Genomic DNA, 15,722 nt, shown 5'->3' on the forward strand with positions numbered 1-15,722 from the left:
CATAATATAGAATGACTTCATTTTTAATGAACACCTGGACCTACTATGCTACTGTATTTTCATGCTGGTTATTGACTGGCTAACTTATTTTTATACTAAAATATTAAGGTCACTTCATTTATTTTTTTTTTGTTCTTGTTTAGTAATAATGACTGTGTTATTACACATGTATGACAGTATAAGTAACAGACAAGTCACATGACACTGACACTGGAACAGGTTATTCGTCGAAAAAATGTTGGAAAATGTTTTTTTGAAACAGATCATGTTCAGATAAGCATCGCCACCTCCCTGCAAGCCGACCAACATTCAGTAACAGTGGACAGACACATCCTCAACGGTCCCCAGGAAGTAACGATTCCCCACACATTTTTGCATCCCAACACTGGATTAAGCGTCCTTCGCTCGTCCGTCCCATTGTTGCCGGGAGTGTGCTGAGCAGGGCAAACAGTCCAAAGTGATTAGATTGACCCGGTCACCGTGCTCCACCATGACAGGTGGCTGACAGGTGAGCCCTCTCTCTCTCTCTCTCTCTCTCTCTCTCAGGGCGACAACTGTGTGACAGCTGCGTTTGCACTCCAAATCATCATCATAACAATGAAAAAAAGAAATAAATAACTCACCGTGAGATGCTGAAAGAGCCACGCCCTCATGATGTTGGTGGCCACCTTGGGGAAAATGCCGCGTTTCTTCTGCCTCTTCTTGTCCTTGTCCGGGTCGTCGTCGTCGCCTGTGCCGGGCGATGCCACGCTGTTGTCTAAACCATCTCCTGGGCGGAAAATAAAGCCTGCGTGAGACATAAAATGCCACACGGGCATACCAGAGCGCGTCTCGTGAAGGATGGATAAACTGACAAATACCACAGCTGATACCGAAGAGTGATGTTAAAAGGCAACACAGTGAATTTTCCGTTTGTTATGAATTGAAGATATGAAGGGCGGGAGGGGAGGGGAGGAGGGGGGGTGGGGGGGGTTGGGGGGTTGAGAGATTTAGAAGGCCTTAGACAAAGGCCTGTGCTGAGTGAGGGGTTTACATTGAGACCTAGCACTGTTGTTCTATACCCCAGAGCATGTACAAGGGGGGGGGGGGGGGGGGGGTCAAGACCTGGCGTGTTAGGGTCGGACACCAGATCTACGGTAGGAATGAGGGGAGGGGCGGCGACCAAGGAGCTTTGACATACAGTAAGAGTCATTAATTCAATTACATTTGCAGGCTTGACATAAGACGGACGTGTAGACAAAAATCTGGCCTGCTTATGTCCAGTTGGCGTCATGACGGGAGGAGCCTTTAAGTTTGGTGAGGACCGATGTTTTCCCGACGATATATATTGGCGTAAATGACAAATATAGTGAATAAATTATCGAGTGAGGAAGGGCGTCCTGTCATTTTTGTTAGAGGGCCTTTTCACACTAAAGCGGAGCAATCCCCCCCCCCCCCCAAAAAAAAATAAAAAATAATAATCCTATTTAAAATGTACAACAGTGGACAGATCCTTCGAAAAGTTCTTAAGAACAGAAACGAAAATGTGTCAAAATTCCGCCAGTGACTTGCTTCATTTGGTTGATTTCGTTTTAAAGCTGTAACCCAACGTAAGACCTCCAATATTTGTAAGAATTCGTTTTGGAGACTCAAAACATGTGACGCCCTCTGTAAAAAATTACTAGAGGACATTTTTTTAAATTTTTTTTAGACATTTTAGTGTTGTTATATTCTATCAATTACACTTCATTTAAGTGCAATATTCTACCAGACGTTCAAACAAATAAAACTGCAAATATGTGCTTATGTGGAGCACTACACGCTGTTCAGGAGAGTCAGTAAGGTTAAATATTTTTTTTTAATCTTGTTTCTAATTTTTGCGCAATTTTGAATTCATTCTGATTCCCAACATTAAGAAGAGCCATTACGAGCGCCATGCAAATTTCAAGTGCACGTAGACGGGATTTGGAGGAGCGTCATTGGGTAGAATGAATTTGTTTGGCCCCCCCCCCCTCGATTAGCATAGCTGGCTAGCATTAACGTCCGCTTGTTTGTTTGACTCCAAGAGGAAAACTCGATTTCTCCTTTAAAAAAAAAAAAGTCTCCATCTCTGCACCCCCCTTTTTCTTCTTGTTCCTCCTTCCCCGCATTAATGGTGCATTAGCAAAAAATGATTTACTTTTAACACTGGTGGTTATTTTTCTTGCCCCCGGGCACAGATGCCTTGAAAGCCTTCCTTGAGGGCATCTAAATTATGAATCTGAAAAACTCCTCCACCAAGGCAGCGAAGGACCCCGGACATTCTCCAAATTCGAAACTGGCACGTCGGCCCGTTTTTGGTGCGGCGTCAATCACGGGCACCTATATGAGTGCTAATCTCTCATAAATATTTGAACTAATAACCTTAAAAAAAAGAAAAGTGGGGTGGGGTGGGGGTTGTCAGACTCTTGGCGTAATCAAAATGCAAAATAAATGAAGAATACAAGGACAGCAGCAGTGGGGATCCAAATTCTAACGACTCCCCCTTTCCTCTTTCGGTCCTTTCCGTCCTTGTTTTCCTTCCACATCATTAGTGCCGAGCCACACCAAAATGGGGGGAAACGGAGAAGTGCCGACTTAGCACTCGGCGTGTGAAGTCAAAGAAGCAACAGCCCCTCTGAGGGACATATGGCGTGTTGTCCTTGTACAACGGACATTCATTAGCCGGCCCAGCGCCGTAAATCCCGCGCTAAGTACGAATCCTTGTTCAGGAAAGCCTAAAACAATAAACTCCGCTCCACTCCGACTGTGAGGGGGGGGGGCTTCCTGAGAAACGCGACTCCACGCGGAAGTCAACAACACGACGCAGTGAATTTTAAACACCCTGCCCCTTGAATAATGTCGCAACACTTTTGTTTGTTTGCTTTTTGAATGCGTGTGTGTGTGTCCACCACTCAGTTTTGTCTTTCTTTTTTTTTCCAGTGTCCACCACTCAGTTTTGTCTTTCTTTTTTTTTCCAAGTAAATCCCTCTCCCGCTGTGAGTGGTCAAGGCGTCACGCGGCGGGACCCACACGTCGGCCAAAAAAAGGGCTGGCAGATTAATTTTATTGACGTTTCCATTTTCACTGCAACGCGATAGCCTCCGCCAACGAGAGCGCAGCCGCCGTGGCGCAGGGCGACCCGGGCGTATTTACCGAGCGACCTGTCACTTCATTACCCAGCATGCTTGTTGCCTCCCACCTTATCCTCCTGTGAGGGTGAAACCTGACGCCGAAGCTTTCAGCTCCTCCTCACGCGGAAAATGTGCGGGAGCCAGACGTGCAGTGTTGTCTTTAGTACAGTGGGAGCTTTCGATGCATGTGGGTTTTTTTTTTTTGTGTATAATTAACGCAATAAAAGATAATGTAAAGAAAAAAACCGTTTTTTATAATGTGTTATTATTGAATGTTGAGATAAGCCGGAAGTGCTAACAGCAACTGTGCGCCTTTAAATGGGGGCGTGGCTTAGTGAGTCACTCGAACTCTGCAAATCTAAAGGTCGATCGTAAATAAAATTTTGGCTTGTAAATTAATAATAATAATTATTATTATTATGATGATGATAATAATAATAATAATAATTATTGTTATTATTATGACATTAATAATAATAATAATAATAATAATACTAATACTAATTATTATTATTACAATAATAATAATAATAATAATAATAATGATAATAATAATAATAATAATAATAATAATAATAATAATAATAATAATAATTGTTTGTACTCACTATTACAATTGCGATTTAATTTGAGATTAGAGTCAAAAGTCCTCTTCCCATGTCCTTTTTTCATCATGAGCAGTAAATGGATCTGTTTTCCCAGATACGTTGTCAGATTTACTATGTATAAAACAAAAAACTTTAGCAAATCAGTGCGGTATAAATTTAAGTCAGTAAATCATAAATCAGATTACAACAAAAATGCTAACAATTAAAGAAAAAATATATTTAAACAAATGGACTGCGCCTATAAATACTATATAAATATATCAATATGATCAAGAAATTATTAAATAAATAAAACATAAATCTATACAAAATAAAGCCAACCATCCAATGGAAATTAAGCTTTTTTTTTTTAAATTTTTTAAATTGTAGCCTTTTTGATTTTAAAATTCCATTTTACTACATTTTAAAGCCAATTTGACTAGCCTTAGCACTAAACTATTTTCGTCAAATTATTTGGCATTGCATAAATGCACTCTCTGACTGTTTTGATGAAGTACTGTATCGCCGTTCAACTGACCATTTACCAACTTTACCAAACTTTGAGTTGAAGCCCATTCTTAATCGGCATCTTTTGAACTCAATTTTTAAAACATTGAATTCATGATCCTAATTGATGTCCCTAAAACGGACACACGCCGTTATATGCATCATGAAGATATCTTGCTCAAGGGCACCTCGACAGTAGCAAGCAGACTAGCATCTCTCCAACAACTCGTTGCCATGTCTTTTAAAGTCTTCGATTTCAGTTTGTATTTAGTCATTTTTCCCTTATTCAGGACCTCTAATATACATCCATACATTTGCAGCTGGATACACGTGCTTTAAAAAAAAATGCAGAGTTTTCGGGCATATTGCGAATGCCCTGCGGGATACACCCAGGTCTTCAACGTCCATGTGTTTATTGGAACACAAAACCTGAGGCGATGGCCAGAAGGTGCGACGGAAGAAAAAGGTGGAAAGACAAAGAGCGAGAGGCTGCGAGAGGAGCAGAAGAATAAAGAAGAGGCAACTTGCACAGCCTCATTACATCTAAAGGAGAGCTGGTGCTTTGCATCCACCCCCACCTCCTTTCTTAGGAGCCAGAGAAGGAACGCTGCAGGGCAAATTGTCCCAAACGCTAATGGCTTCTGACTGTTCCCTGGCAACTCTGCCATTCTAACCTGTGTGGATGTGCACGCTGGGAAAAAAAAAAATGTAGTTAGAGGAGAGGAGTGGGGAGGGAGGGGCGGGGGGAAAAAAAAGTGTGCAGGGCAAGAGTAGGGGGAAGCGTCCCATCATCTGGCCATGTGACACAGATGGGGGTTGGCTATTAGGAGGCAGCCAAAAGGCCTCGGGGAGCTGAGATGCTGGAGTGTAGCCTCGGGCACTTTTGGAAAAGCAGCACCCTTGGAGATGGGATGGGGGAGGAGGGGGTGGGGGGGGTGGACAGGGTTGGGGTGCTCTCCACTCTTTCCCGCTCTCCTTCTTTCTTAAACACACGCCAGCGATGTCGTGACCGGCCTCTGTTTAAAAGTTGCCGCATAATTTCATACGGATCGGTCTAATCACGCAACGGCGAAGACACAACGGGCAAACAAACAAGTCCAAGAGCGCGCCGCACTCTTATACATCCCCGTCTCAAGTCGTCACCAGTGGGTACTTATTAAAAATTCATTCACATATATCTTGGCTGTGAGTAAATTGGTCTCGGGGCTGAGCTCATTAACGGGTCGGTGGAGGAGGACTGTAAACACGGCGCAACTCTTGCTTATCTAACGTATTAGTGCGTCTGGATGGGGGGGGGGGGGGTGTTTGGAAGTTTGTTGCACAAAGAATTGGTTCGGCATCAAGTGTGTTACAATGTGTAGAGCGGGCCGCTCGGCGTTTGCTGAAGAGGCGAGTTAAAGAAGTTTGTCGTTTTCACAAATAACGATTAATATGGATTTTTTTCTTCGATAAATTGAGTTTTTTTTTTTTCATTTCCATCCCTTTATTCCACAAAACAGAACATTATTTCAATTTCGCCCAAAAAAAAGCACAAAAATAAATTATTACTCACTTATAATCGGGTCATGTCCGAAAATTGGCAAAAATGTTGATTGTCGTTTTTCCCCCCAAAAAACGCAGATGTTTGCAAATGCTTCACTTTGATTAAACATGAAGTGCTAAATAGAGAAAGATAAAAATATGAACTGCTAAGAGGCAGAAAGTCTGACAATTTGGATGATTTGAAGTTCAACAATGTCGCTAAATCATCAAGCGATTATCATAATAGTTGTCGATTTACGCTCACTTAAATCCGGGTAAAACTGCTCAATGTCAAAAACAAAACGAGCAAATGTTTCCATTTCCATTTTTTTATATCTATTTTTTTTACTTTGTAAATCATATAGATTCATTTGCTTAAAGTTAAAAACAAATGTTTCCCTAAAAGCCTTTATCCATATTTTGAATAAAGATGGTAATTTTCAAAAACAAAACATGCACACAAAAAAGATTCATTCGTTCTCATTAAAAAACAAGATTTTTTTTTGTTGCCATATTTAGATCAAAAACGACTCTCTCAACTTTAACAACAACAACAACACCCCCCCAAAAAAAACAGCTTTCATGTGTCAATTTCTTGCCTGCTGTTCGAGCCTACAAATGCAAACGTGTGAAAACGGGCATCAAAGTGCATATCTTTGAACACTCAACCGTCAAAAAGTCAACAAAATCGTTGAGTTTCGCCAACCAAATGACTTTTCTGTTGCCGGTCCTTCTCTCTTGAATGACCTCCCGTTAAATGTGAGGCGAACCCCCCCCCCTCTCTGTCCACTTTAAAAATCATTTGAAGACACATTTTTATTCTTTAGCTTTTGACAAAACATGAGACTGTCGCAGTTCCTCTGCGATACCCCGCCCCCCCCCCCCCCCCCCCCCCAGCACCCGCGTTTGTTTCAGGCTAACGAAGCGAGAGATTTTGAAGCCGTTCTTAACGTGACTTCTGACCACCTTTGCCTCCTTTTGCGCCAACGCAAAACGGCCAAGGCACGTTTGGCCCGTGCCTCGTGACCAGCTATATACAGTATGTTATATAGGGGCGCTCTTTTTTGGGGGGGGGGGGGGCTCGCATAGTGACCGGGCCCCTCCCTTCCATCAACATCCTATTACACCACCTCTCGCCCCGCAGGCTCGGCCACGGAGTAGAAAAGAAGAGAGAGGGATTTAGGAGCCTCTTTTTTTTTTTTCCTACCAGTATAAGCAGCATTTAGCACATTCACCGAGTGCCCCCCCCCCTTTCTCACCCGCTCACAAATGGCTGCGCAATAGGAGAAGCGGTAGGGGCTCGCGCTTTTGTCCGTCTGGTTAGCCGCTTTTATTGACTCTGGATTTACGGAGGGATGTTTGCTGCTTCTGGGACACTCACGCTCAAGATGCACGAAAACAAACGGGCAGAGAAGCGTTCACACTCGTGGAATGGCGCGAACTTTGTGGGAGATTACATCACCTATGAGTATCAGTTTACTTTGGGGATTTGAAGTCATGTGACTGGACTCGTATGTGCGATTTCTTTTGAATTTGAGTGCACTGATTTATAAGATCAAAACAACAAGAATTATGAAACATCTGAATTTCATGACATAATATTCTAAACCCGCCCTCACTTATGTGGCAAATTCCAAATTCAGAATTCCATTTTTTTTTTTACATCAAATTCGAAACTCTCATGTGAAATATTAAACTCATATCGCGAATTTAAGATACTAAACTTTAACTTGCAAATTTAAAATCAGGTTACAAAAAAAATTCCAAACACCGCAAGAAACTCAAACCTCCCCATACTTGGCTCAAAAGCTTAACTCAAAATTACATAAATTTCACATGAAATCAAAACTCCAAATCACATGACTGATGTCACACACACACACACACACACACACACAATTTGATCTACCGCGCTCATTCAAATCCATACCGTAGATGAGGGCTCCTAAAACTATTTTCTATTTTATTTTATTTTATTTATTTTTTTTAAGCGTGGTAGCAGCCGGGGGGTGAGTTTTTACACTGATTATTTCCTGATCTGTGCTTAAACAAGCGGCAAGGCCCTCGCACTGGACCATAAAACAACAGCTTAGTAAACAGCAAGCATGCTGACAAATTGCTAGCGCTCAGGCCGCAGTCATTAACAGCCCTAAAACCTGTCAGAGCAATTACAACAAACTCTTTCCTTCAGCGAGGCTCCCTGCCAAACTTACATGTCACTAACCCCCCCGCCCCCCCTTCTACCACCAGGACAGCAGCTAAAGGTGAAAGAGGCAAAACTGCCACCGCCTTCCCCCGTCCCCATTTTTTTTTTTTTGCTCTCCTGCCCGCCAATCGTGAGACAAACACTTGAAACGGCAGCTGTACGTGCATCCTGGCGGCTACGACTCAACGGTTCCACTTGCATGAGAGGTAATGTGCGGTTGTCTTCCCCAAAAACACATCATTAAGTGTTCCCTTAATGAAGTGGAATAAGAGCATCTAATTAGATGGGTTTTACGTGTGAGGAGCCGAGGCGGTCAGGCAGTAAGGAGGAAGGCGAGGGTGGGAGGACGGGTTCGTGGGTTGGGGTGGTAGTTGCTCAACAACTCCTGCACCTCCCTCCCCCTAGGCCCCCCTCGCCCGCCCCCTTTCTCTAAGCCCCCTAACCCCGCCATCAGGCACATATCTCTCTGTCATCCCTGGAATGCCGGAGATAAGTATCGCCTCTCCGCCGATACAAGGCCTCTCGCCGTGACCCCCGTTGCGCATATCTCCGCCCCACCAAAAAAATAAATAAATAAATTGAACGCTAGTTTGGTTGGGGTGCATTTGTTTTGGGTTTTCCATTTCAAGCCAAGTAAGAAGCTGCTGATGCAACGATTTGGATGGATAAAGTTCTTTGAAGGTTACATTTCAGATCAGGGGTGGACGAAGTATGAGCTGTGAGCGACTTGAGACCCGTTCCACTCTTTAGACTAGGTGTGGGCAAACTACGGCCCGGGGGCCACATGCGGCCCCTTAAACATTTTAATCTGGCCGAACTTGAAAAAAAATCAATGAATAAATGTTCTACATACTCTGGTGTGTAAAACACAGATCTTTTGTTGTCATGCTTTTGTTCATTCTCATTTAAAATTAAAAGTTTTTTTTTTTTTCAGATAAGGTGAGGTTAACAAAACACTCCATCCATCTGCTCCTGGTCCGGACCTTCTGTAGCCCGCCAATCAAAAGGTTTGCCCACCCTTGCTTTAGGCTGTTAGCAAGTGAATCACATTTCATGAAATAGAAGTAGACAAATAAACTGCAAAGAAAAATGTTCTATATAGTGTCGATTGGCAAAATGTTGCTTTTTAAATCTATTTGTTACTGACTGCGGATGCTATGAAAAACAATGACGTCTCAGCCATGTGCGCTTTGTACCCAATTCCGACCTCATGCATCTTGGATTTGTAGGATATCATTTCAATATTTTACTCCACAAGCAAGCTTTTTTATGTTTTTTCGATTACAATTTTAAAACAGGAATTTGGCAGAAATTCCAATAAAGACGCCGATGCAGGATTAGACAGAACTACATTTTTTTGTTTTCATTCACACCAACCTAGCGAAATAATGTACAGATGTGTTCTAGAACTATTGTCATAAGAAATTTATTTTCCTCCGAGAGCCACAGGAAAATTTAGACACCCAAAAAGGAGGCAGGCATTTCCAGATGTCAGGAGCCAATTTGCATGGATGGCAAAAGGGCTAAATTGCAGGGGTGGGTGGCGAACTCAAAGCGAGTTGCGATGCCCATGACTGCCCCTCACTCAGACGGCAACGGTGAGTTGCTAATGAAGGATCTTTGTGTACCCGGCAGACGTTTCACACTCTCCGGGGCTCCTGAGCAACACTTGTTTTCGAAGCTTCTCTACCAAATACGGCACAAAGAGCAATTTTGATCAGAAAATTGAACGTACTCACGCCACCGTTTGTTTGATTTTTTTACAATAGACTAGAAAAAGGGCGTCCAGATGAGCGTTCTTGCGCATTAAATATTAACGTCGAGGGATTCCCCAAAGCGAGGAAGGCTACGTTGAAATAAAACAATGATCATTAGTTTTAACAGGCATCTTCTAGAACTTTTAACCTTCCAAACAATGCAGGATGTTTGCAACATTAAAGCATCCTGATGAAAAATTGAAAAAAAATATGAATATTTTGCCGTATAAAACTTGGCCAGCCATGTTTTTTGCGGAAAAGTCTACATTGTTTGAGATCAAACGTGAAATAAAAGTGTCAATGGTAAATTTCCATTGAATAAAATAAATTTAAAAAAAACAAACACCTAATGTTTGAAATATTTAATTTTTCTATTATGAACGGGTTTTGCACAAACACTGCGGCGCAAAAGCGGGCCGAAACAAACTCCAAGGTTTAGAAATCAACAAGTCAACCATCAGATTCGAGCGCCTCTGCAGTCTTCTCATCAACCAAACACCATCAACTTTTTTCTCCTTCTCCTACTCTCTCCTCTTCTGTTTTTTTTTTTTTTTGCTTCCCATGAATGTCCTGGAGGCAAAGGAACAAAGCGAGCAGAACTGATTACTGTGCTGTTGCCCTGCTCTGCCAGTCTAAACTCTGTTTGGCTTCCTAATGAGCTCACTAAAAAGCCAATTCATCACCCATAACCCCCTCGCAACCTGCCTTGAATTCCGCCCCTCCAACATTATGGTAAGTCGAGGACAGTCCGTTTACATACTCGAGGGTGTAGGTCAAGCGCTAGGAGGGCTGAAAAGCGCCGGTCGATCGGGAGAGCACAACCAGCATCTAAATATGTTCGTTCTGTACTAAAAACATCTTTTTTATGGCTACTTGAGCATTCTGGCTTGATCTGAACACTCCCCCCCCGTGCCGCCTCCTCTTGTGCAACACCAACAGTGTCCCGACCTGGCCAGGAGGAATGTCCAGTTTTCCAGTTGCAGCAGCGAGAATCCTGCTTTCTCATCAGCGCTCGTGCCACAGAATTTAACTTGAATAAGTTGCTGTCTCATTGCCCGCAATGACAGGTAGTCCCCGAAAACGGGAACAGAAGGAAGAGTGAATAGAGTTGTAAAAACACAACTTTATTGGCCATGTAGAAGTTCACAACGCTGCCTTGGTTAAAGCTCGAATAGAATGTGGATCGCTGATAGTGAAAAACATGCGAGAATTAAAAGTGTTTTTAGGATTGTATTTCGCAAGAATGGGAAATAAAAGTGGACCTAGCACAGAACCTTGCGGAACACCTTTTTGAACATATATAATATCTAATACACTGCGACCGATTGCTAAGATATTTTGAAAACCAATCAACAGCTTCTTCAAAGTTGGTCAACTGTATCAAAAGACTTTGGACTAATAACTAAAAATAGCAGAACAATGTTGTTTCTTGTTTCCTAATTACTACAAATTCTGCATTATAATAATATAATGGAAAAAATGTAGTAGGAAATCATCAAAATAAATAATTAATAAATGAAGCACTTTATGATTTTCAGAACTAACCGCTAGCCTGTGCATGCGTAACCAGCTTAGACACGCAAATAAATGAGACACCACGCTGTAAATGCTAGGCAGAAAAGAGTCCATGCACAGAACACAAAAATTCCCAAGAATATTTATTCCATAACATTAATTAGGACTTTTTCCAAATGGATCTTTCCTACAAATTGCGATGCATTCATTTTATTTGTAAATTCTCACGAGAACAGGACGGAACGGGTAAACAAGTAGAAATGCTCGGGAACGAAGCCAAAAAGGGAGGAAAATATCTTGATTAGGTGGAGGCTAAGAGCTGGGAGTTAGTTGCAAGGTGTGTACGTGTGTGTGTGTGTGTGTGTGTGTGTGTGCGTCCATGTACACACAGGAGTCGGACAGCGGAGGCTGTCTGTAAACTCCCACTGTTCCTCATTACACCGAGTTGAAATGATCCTCCTGACACCTGAGCTGTAACCAAGAGATTACGGAATTGATGAATCCTCGCTTTAAAATGCGGCTGTTTTATTCTGCTTTAGTAATTAATTCTTTTTCCGATATGGTATTGATTAAGTGTAGCCCCTGATAAAGTTCAAACCCAGCCGGATCCCTGCGGGGGGCTCTGGCTCGGCCCCGCGCCGCAGAGTCAATGAAAACTTCCTTCTCCTCCCTCCGCCTGCATTGCTCGATGTCAGTGCAGTTTAGCCTCATAAATTAGTCTGATCCGTCAGCATGGAGAGGAGTTCATACATGCTTTGTATGCTCTCCTGCTGTTTAGATTTCATCACAATGAACACTTAAGTACTATAAGTCGCTACATAAATCATAACTCTCTGTGCAGTTTAGCCTCGTAAATGAATCTGATACAACAGCATCAAGAGGAGTTCATGCAGACGACGTATGCTCTCCAGCTGTTTATTATGTTTTGTCACAAGCATAGTAAACATGCAGGTTGGTATTACTACACATGACATAAAACATAACTATGAGTTTGGTACAGCTGCATGAATTAATCTGATAAGTGAGCATGGAGAGGAGTTCATACATACTTTAGTATATTTCCCTGCTGTTTAGATTTCATCACAATAAACCAACACTTCAAATCTATACTATGAACTGTTACATAAGTCATAATTCAGTGCAGTTTAGTCCCATAAATTGGTCTGACCTAACAGCATCAATAGGAGTGCATACAGACTGTGTATTTTCTCCTTCTGGGGATTATTTTCTGTCCCGAGCAGCGCAAAAATGCAGGTTGGTATCACACAACATTACATAAAACAGAAGTGACAATTTAGTTTAGCCTCGTGAATTAGTCTGATCAGTGAGCATGGAGAGGAGTTCATAGATCCATATGCTCCTCTGCTGTTGCTTTCGCCCGGCAAAGTTAATAAAATGCAGTACTGTACAAGAAACCTGACATAAACTATGAATTTGAGAATTCGGTGTATATCAATTAATAAATCCAAACCAGACTGGAGTTCATACATGCTTTGTATGCTCTTCTAATATTCCATGTACTCAAACTAAAAAAACATACAGAAATGAACATAAACCACAAACTTGTCAGTTCAGTTTAGCCTCAAGGATAATTCCCATCCATAGGACGAAAAGGAGTTCAAACATGTTCCGTATGCTCTTGTGTTGCTGTTTATAATGCCTCACAACTAACAAACATGGAGGCTTGTACTACAAAATTGTACACAAAGCAGAACAAAATGACAACTCTTGACACATACAGTAGGGAGCTCCTTCTTCACCAGCCCCTCTTGCTCTCATTCCCGCCAGAAACGGGGGCAGGGGGGGTGAGGGGCTCGCCGTTTGTGGCACATGGAGCGGGAACGAGCATCTCCTTTCACAAAACTACTCTTTCATTCTCTTCATCGTCGCATTTTTCCCATACAGCCGAACGGGGCTCTCTGTCTCTCTCTCCGGGGAGCCAACAAGTGTAGAAATCAGTCGGCATTACGAGAGCGTCGAGCCGCTCGCGTCTTGTCAAGACCCCTCACCTACCAGCGTCTTTACAAGTCAATAACCCGGCCCGGGTGTCCTCCGTTGGGCCTTGGCACACATTCACCCCTCGCGATAGGAAACGCATTCGTCTGCGTTAGCTTCGTTTAGCCTCAAAATACTCTGAGATGAATTCCATAGGGAATGGTACGAAATCCTAAAATGTTCAAAATCAGACTTTGGATGTTTCGGGAAGCACCCAGTGCCTAAGAATTAGCAATCTTAATTTAACATGAACTCATTCACGACCAGCCCAGTTAAAAAAAAAAAAATGGATCTTTGACGTATTTAGCCGTCAATGGTATTGAATGAGTTAAACATATATACTCATTAAAAGACATTTGTTTTCAATAAAATGTGTCAATTTCAGAGTGACTATTTGCACCAAATCCTGCAAAAATTCTGTGACAACAGATTGAGATGAGCTATCTCAAGATCTGGTGACTGATACCTGATCAATTTTAAAACAAAGCACTACAAAAAAGTGACAAACAAAGTTAAATTATAACTACTAGAGATGGCGGAAAGTGAGCATGTGCTGCCAAAACGATCGCTAGTTTCTTCTCACCGGACTGAAACAATGAGAAAGCGAGGTAGTGTCTAATATCGACTGTTCATCCTGCTCTGAACTATAAAATCCAGCAGGTCACTCCGTTTTCAGCCCAAGTGGAAATTGCTTTGACGCTGGGAGCAGGTAGAAGAAGGTATTCCTGCTGGCGGGAAAGACAAATTGTAGTCTTTAAGGAGTTGAGAATGAGTCAAGACCAAGTCTTTGAGAAGTTAAGACCAATTTGAGCCCAAGACTCGGGTTTAGGCCAAGTAATGACTAAGACGTTGAGTTGCTGAGACCAAGTCAAGACAAAGTTTGGCTGAGTTAAGGCCGAGCCAAAACAAAACCAAGTCAAGAGAGAGGCATCGTAAAGACCCACTTAAGAGCAAGACCGGGATAGGTCAACAAATCAAAACGTGCGACCAAGATTTTGAAAAGTTGAGATCAAGTCAAGACCAAGACCAAGACCAAGGCAGACCAAGACCAAATTGAGCAACTCAGTCTTAGTCATTATTGGGCTAGACCTCAAGTCTTGGTTTCAACTTGGTCTTAACTTCTCCAATTCTTGGATTTGACTCATACTCAATTCATTACTGTCTACAATTTGTTGGGCAATGAGCGACCAAAACTTTCAATAGGTCCGATAAAGCCAAGCTCTAAAGACAGGCAACGGGCGGGCCACAATGGGTTCTAAAATTTGACAGAGGGGCCGGACCAGGAGCAGATGGATGGAGTGTTTTGGTAACCTCACCTTATCGGAGAAAAAAAATTAATAATTTGAAATGAAAGTGAACAAAAGAATTACAACAATTTAAATTTCTTTGAAAAACCACAGTATTTAGAAAATAAAACGTTTATTCATTGAATTTTTTTCAAGTTCGTCGGACCGGATTGAAATTTAACGGGCTGCATGCGGCCCCCCCGGGCCGTAGTTTGCCCACGCCCGGTCTAGCGCAACAACAAAACTCTTAGCATATCCTGATAAATACATTTTAATATGAAAAATCCTGCGGCGCCAGGTTCAACAAATCAGCGTTCTTTCTCATCGAAATGAGACTTCAAGCACTCGTTACTGTACCGCCTTGCCGCTAAGAATGGACCTGACTCCAAATCAGCTCCTCATCACACCGCGTCAAAAGTTCCAGAAGCGAGAGAAACCTCTCTCATGCCATTAATTTGCATCCTGGGCTTTTTGAAGCTCTCCACCCCCCCCCCCTCCTTCTTTTATTGTCTCCCTTTTTCAGAGGGAGTTATTGACGTTTCAATTCTCCCCTCACATGCACCCTCAGCCCGCCGATACCCCCGAGCCTGCTCTCTGAGACGGCTGGCTGCCCGGACGAGGGGAGAAGCAGCTACGGCGGCAGCAGCAACCCTGTTAGCGGTTAGCCAGCAGCTAACAGCGACTCCCCCCACGAGAGCCAAATCAAAAGAACGAGGCCCTTAAAATCCAACAGGGCTGTAATGAGGGTGCTCGAAAAGAACAATAGGCAGATAATGTACACCAGAGGAAGCGAGCGAGAATAAGAGTGGGAGTACAAAAAAAGGAAGCGAGGGCGCATGACTGGCGATATCAACAACGAAATCATAAAATAACAACGTGGTAATAAGGGAGCGAGAGGGCAAAGGTGCCAGAGCCGGTGGTGGAGATGGAAACAACCGTGACCACATCAACAACAACAAGGGGGTCTTTGCGGCGGGCCTTCGGAGCTTGCGCAACAATGGACAAGACAATGGCAGGTACTTTGAATAGCAGAAGGGACCCCCCCTCCCCTCGTGCACTCCGAGGGCTTCCTTTGGACTGAAAGCATGAAAATGATCTCATTGTTGGCGTAAAGGAGGAAGAGCGTCAAAGCCTGCCAGGCACAGAAAGGATCTGCACGACGTGGGCATAACTACACGTTTGGTGCTTAATTAGAACTATTTAGTGTTCGTCACTTT

The 15,722-nt window shown here is 42.8% G+C and overlaps 1 protein-coding gene across 8 annotated transcripts in view; it reads right to left on the reverse strand.

The window, feature by feature from the left end:
- The window catches only part of meis2a (Meis homeobox 2a), a 110,676-nt gene that overhangs the window by 64,209 nt on the left and 30,745 nt on the right, over positions 1-15,722 (reverse strand). For 4 of the 8 annotated variants that reach the window (XM_088314006.1, XM_088314000.1, XM_088313982.1 and 1 more), the window contains exon 8: positions 624-769. In XM_088314006.1, the coding sequence (XP_088170132.1) occupies positions 624-769 (146 nt within the window). Of the gene's footprint in view, positions 1-623; positions 788-15,722 lie in introns of all 8 variants that reach the window. The other 4 variants (XM_088313991.1, XM_088313965.1, XM_088313946.1 and 1 more) reach the window with 2 other exon arrangements.

Source organism: Idiotropiscis lumnitzeri, chromosome 1 (assembly GCF_059441095.1).
Source record: "Idiotropiscis lumnitzeri isolate Australia: NSW breed Sydney's pygmy pipehorse chromosome 1, RoL_Ilum_1.0, whole genome shotgun sequence".
Classification (NCBI taxonomy): Eukaryota; Metazoa; Chordata; class Actinopteri; order Syngnathiformes; family Syngnathidae; genus Idiotropiscis; species Idiotropiscis lumnitzeri.